Source organism: Bactrocera latifrons, unplaced genomic scaffold, assembly GCF_001853355.1.
Source record: "Bactrocera latifrons isolate USDA-ARS-PBARC rearing strain unplaced genomic scaffold, ASM185335v1 scaffold_141, whole genome shotgun sequence".
Classification (NCBI taxonomy): domain Eukaryota; kingdom Metazoa; phylum Arthropoda; class Insecta; order Diptera; family Tephritidae; genus Bactrocera; species Bactrocera latifrons.
Window position 1 is genome coordinate 345,766 of NW_017534864.1, and position 12,613 is coordinate 358,378.

At 38.2% G+C, this 12,613-nt stretch overlaps 1 protein-coding gene across 3 annotated transcripts in view; it reads left to right on the plus strand.

The window, feature by feature from the left end:
* Positions 1 to 6,498: 6,498 nt before the first annotated feature.
* The window catches only part of LOC108965535, an 18,468-nt gene continuing 12,353 nt past the window's right edge, over positions 6,499 to 12,613 (plus strand). For all 3 annotated transcript variants that reach the window (XM_018928022.1, XM_018928023.1, XM_018928024.1), the window contains exon 1: positions 6,499 to 8,722. In XM_018928022.1, the coding sequence (XP_018783567.1) occupies positions 6,974 to 8,722 (1,749 nt within the window). In that variant the 5' untranslated portion in view covers positions 6,499 to 6,973. The remainder of the gene's footprint in view (positions 8,723 to 12,613) is intronic.

Here is a 12,613-nt window from a genome sequence, read left to right on the forward strand (position 1 = left end):
GGGAGTAATCGTTTGATAGAATACTCGAGGTTGAAGCTTATTTCCAAGAAAAAAACTTATCCTACCACATACATAGTACCAATACTGTTACAAAGCATGGTTTTATCGTGAACAATAAAATCGAGTTTTTACACTAAAAGGACACGAATTTTTCAGCCAGCATTTGATTTATGACAGATGAATGTCAAGACTTAGTCAAGATGTTTTCCATATGAGAGCATCTCATTGATCATCTTCACAGTCATCTTCTGACAATGCGCTTCAAGCAAATCAGTGCCAACAAATGTAACCGGCATACCAAAGAGCCTTCAAGGAAGCCATGACACTGAAACCAAAACTATTTGCAAAAATGTAAAATGCGTGTTTAAAAGAAGGGATATTCCCCGACCAGTGGAAAGTTCAGCGATTGGTTCTACTTCCTAAACGAAAAAATCCTCGGGAGGAACCTTCACCATATCGACCTCTGTGCATGCTTGTCACAATTGGCAAAGTGTATGAAAGCCTAGTAGGAAACCGCTTGGAGGTTGCAATCCAGAAAGGTTGCGGATTATCAGAAAGACAAAACAATTTTATGAAAAGAAGTCCACCAACAAGCAAATGCTAAGTGAACATGGCTGATTTAGAAGCTACCTGTATAGATTTCAGCAAATTAGTCCGAATTGCATCTAATAAAAGAATATTGCCCTCGCTTTTTAAGTACTAGGAAAAAACTTTAAACTTCGACGACACACATGTGTCAGTCCACTGAGAACTGAATAGCTGTCATACTGAGGTACACATATAGAACTGATTAAATGCCTTATCACTCTACGAAGTAATACATAATCAGGTGGTTCCGTGGGAGAGTTGGGAGTAGGTCAGTTTTAGTGAATTCAAGTTCTGCAATCCGCCTTTTGATGCTTCACCCTACATTAAAAAAAGATACAAGCGGCAATTTCTATTACACGCTATCTACGAACAAAAAAGTGAAATTTTTGCAGATGAAAAAATTTTATTTGTTGAAGAAGTTTTTAATACGCAAAACGATAAAATCTACTCAAAATCTTTCAAAAGTGCAAACAGATTATTCCAAGACGTGATAAAGTAGTTAAGCAATACAGTGTTCGATATCGAAACCACTCGGCAGTGGCTTAAAAGCAATATGTCTGGTTTCGTAGCTACTGATGATTAGCCATCTGGGAGTCCATATATAAATCTATTGAACTACGTTTCATATATTGATCAATATAATATATTAATCAATATTTTTTCAAAGTTGTGGATTTGTTTGGCTTGAAGTGGTAATGGTAAAAGTAAAATAATTGAAGCATGGTTTAAAGTGAAAAAAGCTTTTTTAAATTGAACTGTTCTATAAGTACAGCTTTTAATAATAATTCGACGCTGGCGCTATCTTCGATGCCACTTGCAAAACGACCAAAATTACCTAAAAATCTGTTATCTAACAGTTTATTTCTATATATACGAAATTGCATGTAAACAAATTCTGTTGTAATAGAAAAATCCGGTTTGAATTGCTAAACTTACGTCTGCAGACATTGATGAATACAAAGCACATACACATGTACTATATAACAGACGTACTGGTAGCAGTACACTCTGTATCGCCCCCATACTATAATATATAGTGTGAATATATATTACATATGGTGTATATTTAAGTATACAACGTGTTACTTTAATAAAAATTGTAGCTTTAAAGGAATAAATAATATGTACATATACATATAATATATATTTTTTTTTAATATGACCTGTAAATAAATTTACAGACATTCAAGGAAAACAAAGGGAAACTGGCTGCTTGGGCATTCGCCCGAATATAAAATAACATAGTATATAAGCATTATAAGCATGTATGAGTCCTACGGGATCTCTGTAGCTTTTATTGCATCCCAACGGCCGCAAGATACATTTAAATAAAAACTTAATTTGTGAGCTTTGTAACCATCGAAATATGTTCACCTGACCTGACAATCTTAAATGTTGTATGAACATATTCGGAAAAGGAAGGTTGCTTTCTCACTGACAATAATCCTGTTTTAACTTTTTAGGCAAACTCACATTTGTGAGTATTTATTTTTGGGATGTCGGATATATCCTTGATGCGAATTGAAACTGCATCGCATTGTCATTTTATATAATTGCGAAATGATTTCCTCAAAAACTCGTTAAAATGAGAAATGCCGTCATGAACACCCACGTATTGCCTCTGGAAGTAATGAAGAAAAAGTGCCGTCGAGTATTTAGTATAATACGAGCTCACAAGTGTGCATATGTACGTGCTTAGGTGTTTATAAGGTGCGTGTATGCCGGAGTCGATATTTGTAGATTTGCTCGCCTTCAGTACGAACTGTGTATATACATGAATTAATATGTATGTTTGTAATTGTATAATGTCATTTGCAAACGAATGAAAATAAATACGTGTTTCAGCCGGTTTTGAAACGCTCGTAGGTTGTTGAGCGAGACATCGCAGACACATACTCCATTTTCGTGGTATATGCACATTACAATTTATATAATTGCTAACTCTGACTAATACCCCTTCTGGACGCCAATAGACGCCAGAATACTCTATAGTCGACCACAAATGTTTAAGTAATTTAATTAATTTTCGAATATGTAATTTTCTTTAAATATACGGAACATATGGCTGTTCAAATCTTATATTTCGGTTTCAAGATGTGTTAATAATTCCGACATTTTCCACTTCTAGCAAAAGATCGAGCCACAAGTTTATGGATATTTCAAAGACCAGTTGAGTTTATAGCTTAAGTCTTCCAAAGATTGTTAAGACTCTGGAGATAATTGTAATGGGCGACAAGAAATTGAAATACTGAAGGAATTAAAGCCCCAAGAGATTTAGCACGGAATACGTCTTCTCATCTATCTTTGTGGGGTCGGAATCTTCGACAGCTGTTTGCTTGGCATGATTACAGAATAGATGGTTGGGAAATATTACATATACTTGGAATTTAAGTGATGCAAAGTCCAGAGACTAGTAGGTCCTTGTGGCATTTACTACAGTGGCCATATAAAGGACCGCAAGTTTGGTGTGGGATTCGCCGAGTACTATCATTCACTCCGGTGAATGAGCGTCTAGCCACAATCCGCATCAAAGCGAGGTTCTTCAACATATCGCTTATTTGCGCCCACGCCCCGACGGAAGAGAAGGCCGATGTGAAATGCTTTTTATGAGTGCTTGGAACGCACTTATGAGAGCTGCCCCCGCCACGATGTCAAAATCGTACTTGGCGACTTTAACGCTAGGGTGGGCAAAGAAGATATCTTTGGCACTACAGTCGGTAAATACAGCCTCCATGAGGAAACATCCCCAAATGGGTTGAGGCTGATCGACTTCACCGGGCCCCGAAATATAGTTGTCTGTAGTACTAGATTCCAGCATAAGAAGATACATCAAGCTACCTGGCTGTCTCCGGATCGAAAACCACCAACCAGATCGATCATGTTGTGATAAACGGAAGACACGTTTCCAGTGTTTTAGATGTGCGTGCGCTCCGAGGTCCGAACATCTACTCGGACCACTATCTTGTTACAGCCAAGATTCCACCCGCCTCTGTGCAGCTAAAAACGCAAGCCACCAAACACAAGGAAGGTTCGACGTCGAGAAGCTGCAATCACAACAGACAGCCGAACGATTCGTACAGCTGCAACCGAAACCACTGGCTTTCGGAAAGTGCAAAAGAACAGCTAGTACGACGAGGAGTGCCGTGTCGCAGGGGAGGGAAAATAATCTGCCTACGTCGCAACGTTACGATCGACAACAACATTTGCGGGATGGGATAGATACTGAGAGTTGAAGAAGGAGGACGCGATGCGAGACGCATTTGCGGACAGAAAAAGAGAGATGCTGAAATGCATGAGTATGAAGAGCTTGACAAGCTGGTCGACAAAGGTAATGCTCGAGAGTTTTACGAAAAGAGGCGGCGACTAGCCAAGGTTTAAAGACCGGAACATACTCTTGTGGAACCCTCAGAGGTGATCTAGTAACTGATACCCACAGCATACTAAAATAAAAATGCTCCAACCTGCTGAATGGCAGTGAACGCACAACGCTGGGAGAAGGCGAACCCGATTTCCCAATCGATGACGATGGAGCAGACGTTCCATTGCCCAACCAGGAAAAAGTTCGAATAGCAATTACCCGCCTGAAGAACAACAAAGCGGCGGGGGCCGATGGATTGCCGGCCGAGCTATTCAAACACGGCGGCGAAGAACTGATAAGGAGCATGCATCAGCTTCTTTGTAAAATATGGTCGGACGAAAGCTTGTCCAACGATTGGAATTTAAGTGTGCTATGCCCAATCCACAAAAAAGGAGACCCCACAATCTGCGCCAACTGCCGTGGGATAAACCGTCAACAAACTTATTGGATCTTATCAGTGTGGCTTTAGACCTGGAAAATCAATAACCGACCAGATATTCAACATGCGCCAAATCTTGGAAATACCCGTGAAAGGAGAATCGATACTCACCACCTCTTCGTCGATTTCAAAGCTGCTTTCGACAGTACGAAAAGGAGCTGCCTTTATGCCACGATGTCTGAATTTGATATCCCCACAAAACTAATACGGCTGTGTAAACTGACGTTGAGCAACACCAAAAGCTACTTCAGAAGCGGGAGTGACCTCTCCGAGCCGTTCGATGCCAAACGAGGTTTCAGACAAGGCGACTCTCTATCGTGCGACTTCTTCAACCTGCTTCTGGAGAAAATAATTCGAGCTGAAGAACTAAATACAGAAGGTGCCATCTTCTATAAGAGTGTACAGCTGCTGGCGTATGCGGATGATATTGATATCCCGCGCCGTTAGTTATGCTTTCACCAGACTGAATAAGGAAAACAAATGGGTCTGGCAGTGAACGCAGGCAAGACGAAATATCTCCTGTCATCAAACAAACAGTCGTCGCACTCGCGACTAGGCTCTTACGTCACTGTTGACAGTCATAACTTTGAAGTCGTAGATAATTTCATCTATCTTGAAACCAGCGTAAACACCACCAACAATCAGCTAAGAAATCCAACGCAGGATAACTCTTGCCAACAGGTGCTACTTCGGACTGAGTAGGGAATTGAGAAGCAAAGTCCTCTCTCGACAAACAAAAACCAAACTCTATAAGTCTCTCATAATTCCCGTCCGGCTATATGCTACAGAGGCTTGGACAATGTCAACAACGGATGATTCGACGTTGCGAGTTTTCGAGAGAAAAGTTCTGCGAAAGATTTATGGTCCTTTGCGCGTTGGTCACGGCGAATATCGCATCCAATGGAACGATGAGCTGTACGAGATATACGACGACATTGACATAGTTCAGCGAATTAGAAGACAGCGGCTACGTTGGCTAGGTCAWGTTGTCCGAATGGACGAAAACCCTCCAGCTCCGAAAGTATTCGACGCAGTACCCGCCGGGGGAAGCAGCGGAAGAGGAAGACCTCCACGCCGTTGGAAGGACCAAGTGGAGAAGGACCTGGCTGCGCTTGGAATATTCAATTGGCGCCACGAAGGGAAAAGAAGAAACGACTGGCGCGCTGTTGTTAACTCGGCTATAATCGTGTAAGCGGTGTCTACGCCAATTAAGAAGAAGAAGAAAGTATAAAATAGACAATCTTCTTGAGCTATTAACTCACTAATCAATATCTCCTACATCTGACAAAATCAGTTTTATCAGGAAGTATTTTTTAAGGAATGATTAGAAAGTCTGAAATGCATATAACGTACGCGATTTCTAACAAATTTTCAAAAAATTGCATAAATCAAAAACTAAATGCTACAACACATACATACATATGTATGTAATACATAATGTTATGTTTGCATGTATTTTGCACAGCTCCACCTAATTTCAATATTCAATGTTGATGTCTGCAAACAATTTTTTATTAAATGTGCCGCTATTTCAGTTAGAGAAAAGGTTTGGCTTTAATTAAAAAATAATAATAATAATAAACCGTGTAGGTGATGCAAAATACTGCTTGATAAAAGTCAAAGCTTTACCATATTCGAGAACGCCAAGCAAAAAGCTGCAGATTCAATATAAAACGCGGTTGAACTGAGCTGCGTAGGTAAAGCTCTGAAACTCAGACTGACATCAAAAGAAAAACAAAAGTTTCGCATTCGAATACATAAAGCTGCCTCCACGCACACATACTTATAGTGTGTATGAATGTATGCATATGCGGTATAAAATCCAAGTTGTGCGCTGCCTACACTTGTCGGTGCTTACCTACATACTTTCATACGTACATGCAAATAAGTATATAAATGTGTACATACATACATATGTATATGCGTTTACGGAGCGACATAACGATCGTGCTTTCAGACTTGGTGCAGTGTATTGGTGTGTCAGTAGCAGTTGGGGAAGGTGAGCAGGGGGTTTTGAAGCCCACTCTGCTTTCTAAACGTAGCGATTTGTGCTGGTACACGGCCAAAAGCTGTTCCAGCCACTAACTGAACGATCAGTTCGCTTTGGGCATTGGTACGCGTTGCACGCGATCTTCGGAAAACTGCTTGTGATTTTTAAACGATAAACGAAACGACTGACACACATCCAACAACAATAGAGTATTACAAATCAAAAAATAGCCACAGAAAAAAGAGAGGAAAAAAATCAAAAGCTAAAAAACGTTGAATATTTTTGTAGTGGTACTTTCGGATTCTGCGCTTGAGTGTTGTGTGAGATTTTTCTTGAAATAAGTAGTGTTTGCTAGTGCTTTTAAATTGGCTAATTCATACTAACCATACTATGCGAGTATATTGCTTCTAACAACGTTGCCCAGTTCATCGTGTTTTTTCGATTGCCTTTTGTATTGTTTTTAACTGAAATTCGCACGCGTATCCAATTAGTCGGAAAAGATAGACTGTGATCGATAAAAGACATAACGTATATTCAAATATTTTCAATTTAAAAACAAACCGAATTTTGAGCTTTCTGCGAATTCATACTTGTCAAAATGGTCTCGAAAGGCAGCAAGAAAAAGCAGCAACAAATTGGTTTCAGCAACAGCAAAATTGCTGCAAGCACAAGCAGCAACACCTCTAGTTCCTCGAAAACTGTGGTGCATACCGCTGGCACCGAGTCAGCATCAACAAGCTCATCGGCGGTGGAAGTAACTCCGACGACGTCGCCTACGTGGACGAAAACTTCACAGACACTGCAAAAATCCGAGTCAGCGGCGAGCAACAAATCGATGCTGGCAACCACACACTCCGGCACGCAGTCGCAGTTGCAGTCGAATTTGTTCAAGAGCAGCAGTAGCAACATCAGTCACATGGAGTCGAGGTCAGAGCAAAAGCAGCGCCGACAACAAATTGAACAGCAGCAACAGCAGCAGCAAGAACAGCTGTACGAGATCGTTAGTGACGTGGGCAGCATCGGTGGCGGCCAATCAGCGCCAATCGCTTCCATAACGAGTGACACATTGAAATCGACGAAGGCGTCATCCTCATCATCCTCATTTCAACAGAAATCAGAATACTATGAAGAGATCTCCAATGATTTTTCCAATGCTAAGATAATATCATCCATCGATCTGCTTGAGAGCGACAAAAAGGAACCAGTTTTTTCGGTGCCGATCGACGTCATTGAGATAGTTGGTAGCGGTAGCTCCAGTATTGGCTACAATTACAATGAAGCTTACTTGACCTCTTCGAAATCTCAAACCGGTATCATGACAAGCACGAGCAGCTCCAATTTCGCACACATCGAGTCCGCAAGCAGTAGCAGTAAGGTCATTGATGGTGGAATTACGATCACCGATATGTCCACCGAAAATTCAAAGTCCATTTCTTCCACATCGAATACAGCAAAATCGGGCAAAGTCACATCTACAAATGTTGAAATGACATCATCGGCAAACAAGTTTTTAACGAATGATGTGAACAACAGTAGCGCCGAAGTAAACAGCTATACGTCGTTATCGACGATTGATGGCAAAGCCATTAATGGTTCTGCAACACCAGTAATAGCGCCGCTAATCACATCGCCTGCAAAAACACAACAAACGTCTACGGCATTTACGAAAAGTACACAAAGAGCAATCGATGACGACAGCCATTCCATTACCTGCACCGCACACTCCGAAATTACAAGTCAAGGTGATAGTACATCACTGACTGAAAACTTGAAGAGTGACGTAGTTGTAAGTGGTAGTAGTAGGCAATTGGCCTCCAATGTAACAAACAAATCGACGAAAAAGTCCTCTATAATAGAGAAAAATATCTCTGAACAAACAATTGAAGAAAGCTCACTGAAGAAAAGCAAGAGTACGTCAAGGAAGGAGGTGTATGATGTGAAAACTAAAAAATGGACAGAGATGAATGAAAAGACCGGCACTGGCGCTACAAACAAAAAGCAGCCAACAATCGAGCGTTATGTTAGTCGCGAATCCGACGGTACTTACAAAATTACGTATAAGAAAAAAATATTCGATCAGCGTGCGAACAAGTGGAAAATCGTCGAAGAGAAGACTGTGGATAGCGCTCATGATACTCATTACCCCGAAATAGTTGATGATGTCATCAATACGACTACCACAACGTACACAACAAAAGTATATGACACTAAGACCGGAGAGTGGAAAATCGTTGAAGAGAAATCGTTTGTGGACTCAAAAGCTTTCGTGCCAAATGACATTGTTCGTGAAATTGAAAAAGACAATACTGATGTGGCGAACATAACTACTACCACTGAAGTAACAAAGGTAATTAATTACGGCAAGGTATTTAGAGAAGCATTAGGGTATGTCATATTGTTTATTTAACGAAAATTGTTTGATGCATTTTTAGCAATGCATGAAGAGGAATAATTAGTTATATAAAATTGTAAAATAAGCATTGGTTTGAAAAAATTGTAAAACAAGGAAATAGTCTTACTTCGGTTGCACCGAATGCCCTTGAACAATTTTTTCGGAGATTTTGTCATTGTTTTAGATTATAACCAAGCCAAATATGATAAAATTTATAGTTTTCCGATAAGGATAGTTCCGACAATTGAGCACCTTTTTGAAGAGGAAAAGACGTGACTAAAATTTCAGAACGATATCTAAAAAACTGAGTTATTATTTCGCTTATATACAGGTAGACGGATAAGGCTAAATAAACCCAGCTCTTTATATATATAACATTTATCAAAAAGAAGCGAATATATTTTTCTGATTTACTTATTTCAATCTTTACATCCGATGTACTATAACTGAATAAAATTTTCATTGCCCAAAAAAGTACATCCTAATGTCTTATTTTCAATAAAAAAAACTGCTGTGCTGAGAAAAGTTTACTACCACTCGCAATTGTTGTCAAAATTAAATGAGCAACTGAGAGACCTCTCAAACACGTTGACGCAAACAAACAATGTGTCGGTCATTGCAAAAGTGGTGTAACTCCATAATATAAAAAATGTGTTTCTCTTTTCATAATGCGCTCACAACTTATTATATCTTACAATATAGGAGTGAAGCAATCCGTATCACTGCAGCTTCATAGAATGGCTATTAGTTTAATCAGGGAACCAATGTGTATCGTTATTCACAATAAAAGTGACGTAAGTCCGGAGTTGCTCAAAACTTAAATGCAAGGAGTTAGTTGACTATTTCAATGAACGGCGCATATATGTATGTACATATATACTTATCTACGTATCTATACAAATATGTATGTATGCAACCTTTGCAAGCATTCAAATATTTACACATTCCATCGCGTGTTGCTAAACCAGCTTTGAACTCACCTTGCCTCTGTACGTATGTATGTACATATACATTAGTGCATACATATGTTTGTACATATGTGGATTCAGAATGTATAATATTTTAATGATACTAAAAACACAGACAATTAATCTATTTTCTTATGCATGCCTTTATTAAAATATGAATTGTGTTTCAACAGACAAACATACATACATATGGTATATACATACATATATATGCAAAACAGATGCGTTAAAAACAGCATTGAGTCTCAATATCAATAAAGTATAAGCTTTTGGCTTATTGGAATGAATTAGTAACAAATAGTAAGCAAATATTTTCGCGTTTTTACTTGAAACGACCGGCCAAAGTTCCTAATTTATCGCATAAACTGAGTGAAAGTAAGAGGAATGAATTATAAATAACTAAAGGTGGTACTGAATGAAAATTGACTTCAGCATTTGAATCTTCGTCTATTAAAGCTGTGTGTTTGCCCGCGGATCCTTGCTTTTTGTAGGCTTAGATCTGTGTACTCAGTCATTACTATAAGCGAGTCAGACTAACCGTGCGATTCTGTACTGTGATACTGTATCATATGGGGAACACAATGCTCGCGACAGACTGCAGCAGCACGACAGTGAACTGAATCCTACTACATGAACGTTTGTTTGCCGGCATGTACACAAAACAACTCAGTTGTACATTTTGTATGCACACAATTTCGTTGTGGCCATACTAATACCTTGCTTTTCAATGAAATTTTAATATTTTGTTCAAAGTGAAATTTTTTATGCAAAAAATAAGTAAATAGGTAAATATGTTTGCTTTAAATTATCAATTGTTATTACAAATGATGTGACAGAGCTATTTTATGCTCTTATTTGTAAAATAACGTCAAGTTTGTTAGAGTATATTAGTGGCATCACCATTCTACCTCATCTCTCTATCTTCCATTCTACTGACAACTCTACTGTCGTCCTACTGTCGTTGGCAAATATAGGATAAAATTGAAGTTAGCGAGAACGACAACTGTCGGCCTGCAGTCGTGTAGTCGTGCAGCTGTCAAAATAGGTCCGTCGATAAGAACGTGTGTATTTTAATATTTGACAGCTGTCGTTTGCAGTCTGTCGCGAGCATTGTATTCCACACATCAAGTCTCTAAATTTGACAGAGACAATTTTTGAGACTTGAGACGATTTTGCTGTTCTGTAAGTAATAGTCACAAACTCTATTACATTTCATTATTCAGAGTTGTTTTTATACTTGAATGAAAATAAATATGTCGATAACAAATATTAAATTTTCTATAACATAGTCAAAAAACATAATTATCAATAAAAATAAAAATATATGTTGACTTTGTTTCATAATATTAACGGAATTAATTTATTTTTAACATTTTCGTGTTTGAGTTGCTTACAAAATATAAAAAAGCGAAAATCGATTAATATCTATGGTGATCTCTATTCAGTATATTCAAAATGGCAGACAAAAGTTCTTTTTGGGTTTGTGACTAGCTAACTACCAGGTCTCAAATTTGAGGCAATATTTTGAGACTAAAGCTAGAGACTGTATAGTGAATAGTAACTAGTCACAAATTGAGATTTTACCACAAAATGTTTCAAATAGAGACTAGAGACTGGTTACAGAATCCCGCTATAAAAGTCATACAGCGATCACTCATGTTTGTACAACAGTTTCTCGTATTGCTATCGAGAACCAAATCCATATTGCCGTTGTCAAAAACGAAAATTTGCTCTGAGAAGGAGGACAAACAATTCAATTGTCGTTATGCTAAGTGTTGAGAGATTTTTCAAAGTTTGCTCAAAAATTTGTTTTTTACAGTTTCCGAAAAAAGTTTTGATTTTTTTGTAAACCACTATTGTGTACTTGAACCGAGTTAGTTTACAAACAAAAATTCGATATTTCAAACAAGTTTAGTTGCTATCGCTTATTTTTAAAGAAGAATGAAAGATTTTCGATTTTGGTTTTTGAGTCGGTGAATTTCTTCAAGCAGTTGCCTAGGGCGCAAGAAATTGCTTAGGGCGGCATTTTGGCAAATCTTACAATTTACATATTTTATATGTTTTTGGTGATTTAAGTAAAAGTAATTTACAAAATTACTTAATTTTTTCAATAGAAGATAGAATAGAACAATAACATTAGTATGATTATTTTATTTTTTAACAGTAACACTTAGAAGTTGATGTATTGTGTACATTGCTATGCGTTTACTATGAGTAATTAACTTTTTTTATTGTACTATTACCGCTATTACGGTTTTCCGAAATTTGTTTGATGGTTTGAAATTCGGTATTATCGATCTTATTTCAAACCAGTCCAAAAATTTCGGTAGAAATATTGTCAAATTTCAACTTTTACGGGTTTCAACTGTGTGTTAGTAGGGTTGATTAGAGTCAAAAAATGTCAACTACTACAAAGTAGTTGTGGTGGAACATTACTGCGTTTATATAGAAAAAATATGATTTCTTTAATAAAAAAACAAACACTAATTGTTAAGCAAATTTAAATGTATTTTAAATAAAGTGAAGTTCAATCGATACAATTATGGCCTTAACATAATATCATTCACATGGCTCCTCCTTTTGCTGGAACGAATTCGATAAACCCAATTTTCGAGTACCTTTTCCACTAAATGAAGTAGTATGTCATGAATAGCGCGTTCAATATTGCCACCGTCAAGCTCAAGGGCAACCCACCGTCAAGCTCAAGGGCAACAAATCACCCGGACCGGACGGTATCCCATCAGAAATTCTCAAAATAATYGCTGCAGAGCGMMCGGCAGTACTACTGAACATGTACAACGCCTGCCTTGAAGCCGGAATATTCCCTGAGCCCTGGAAAAAGCAACGGCTGGTGCTAATTAGTAAGGGAAAAGGAGAT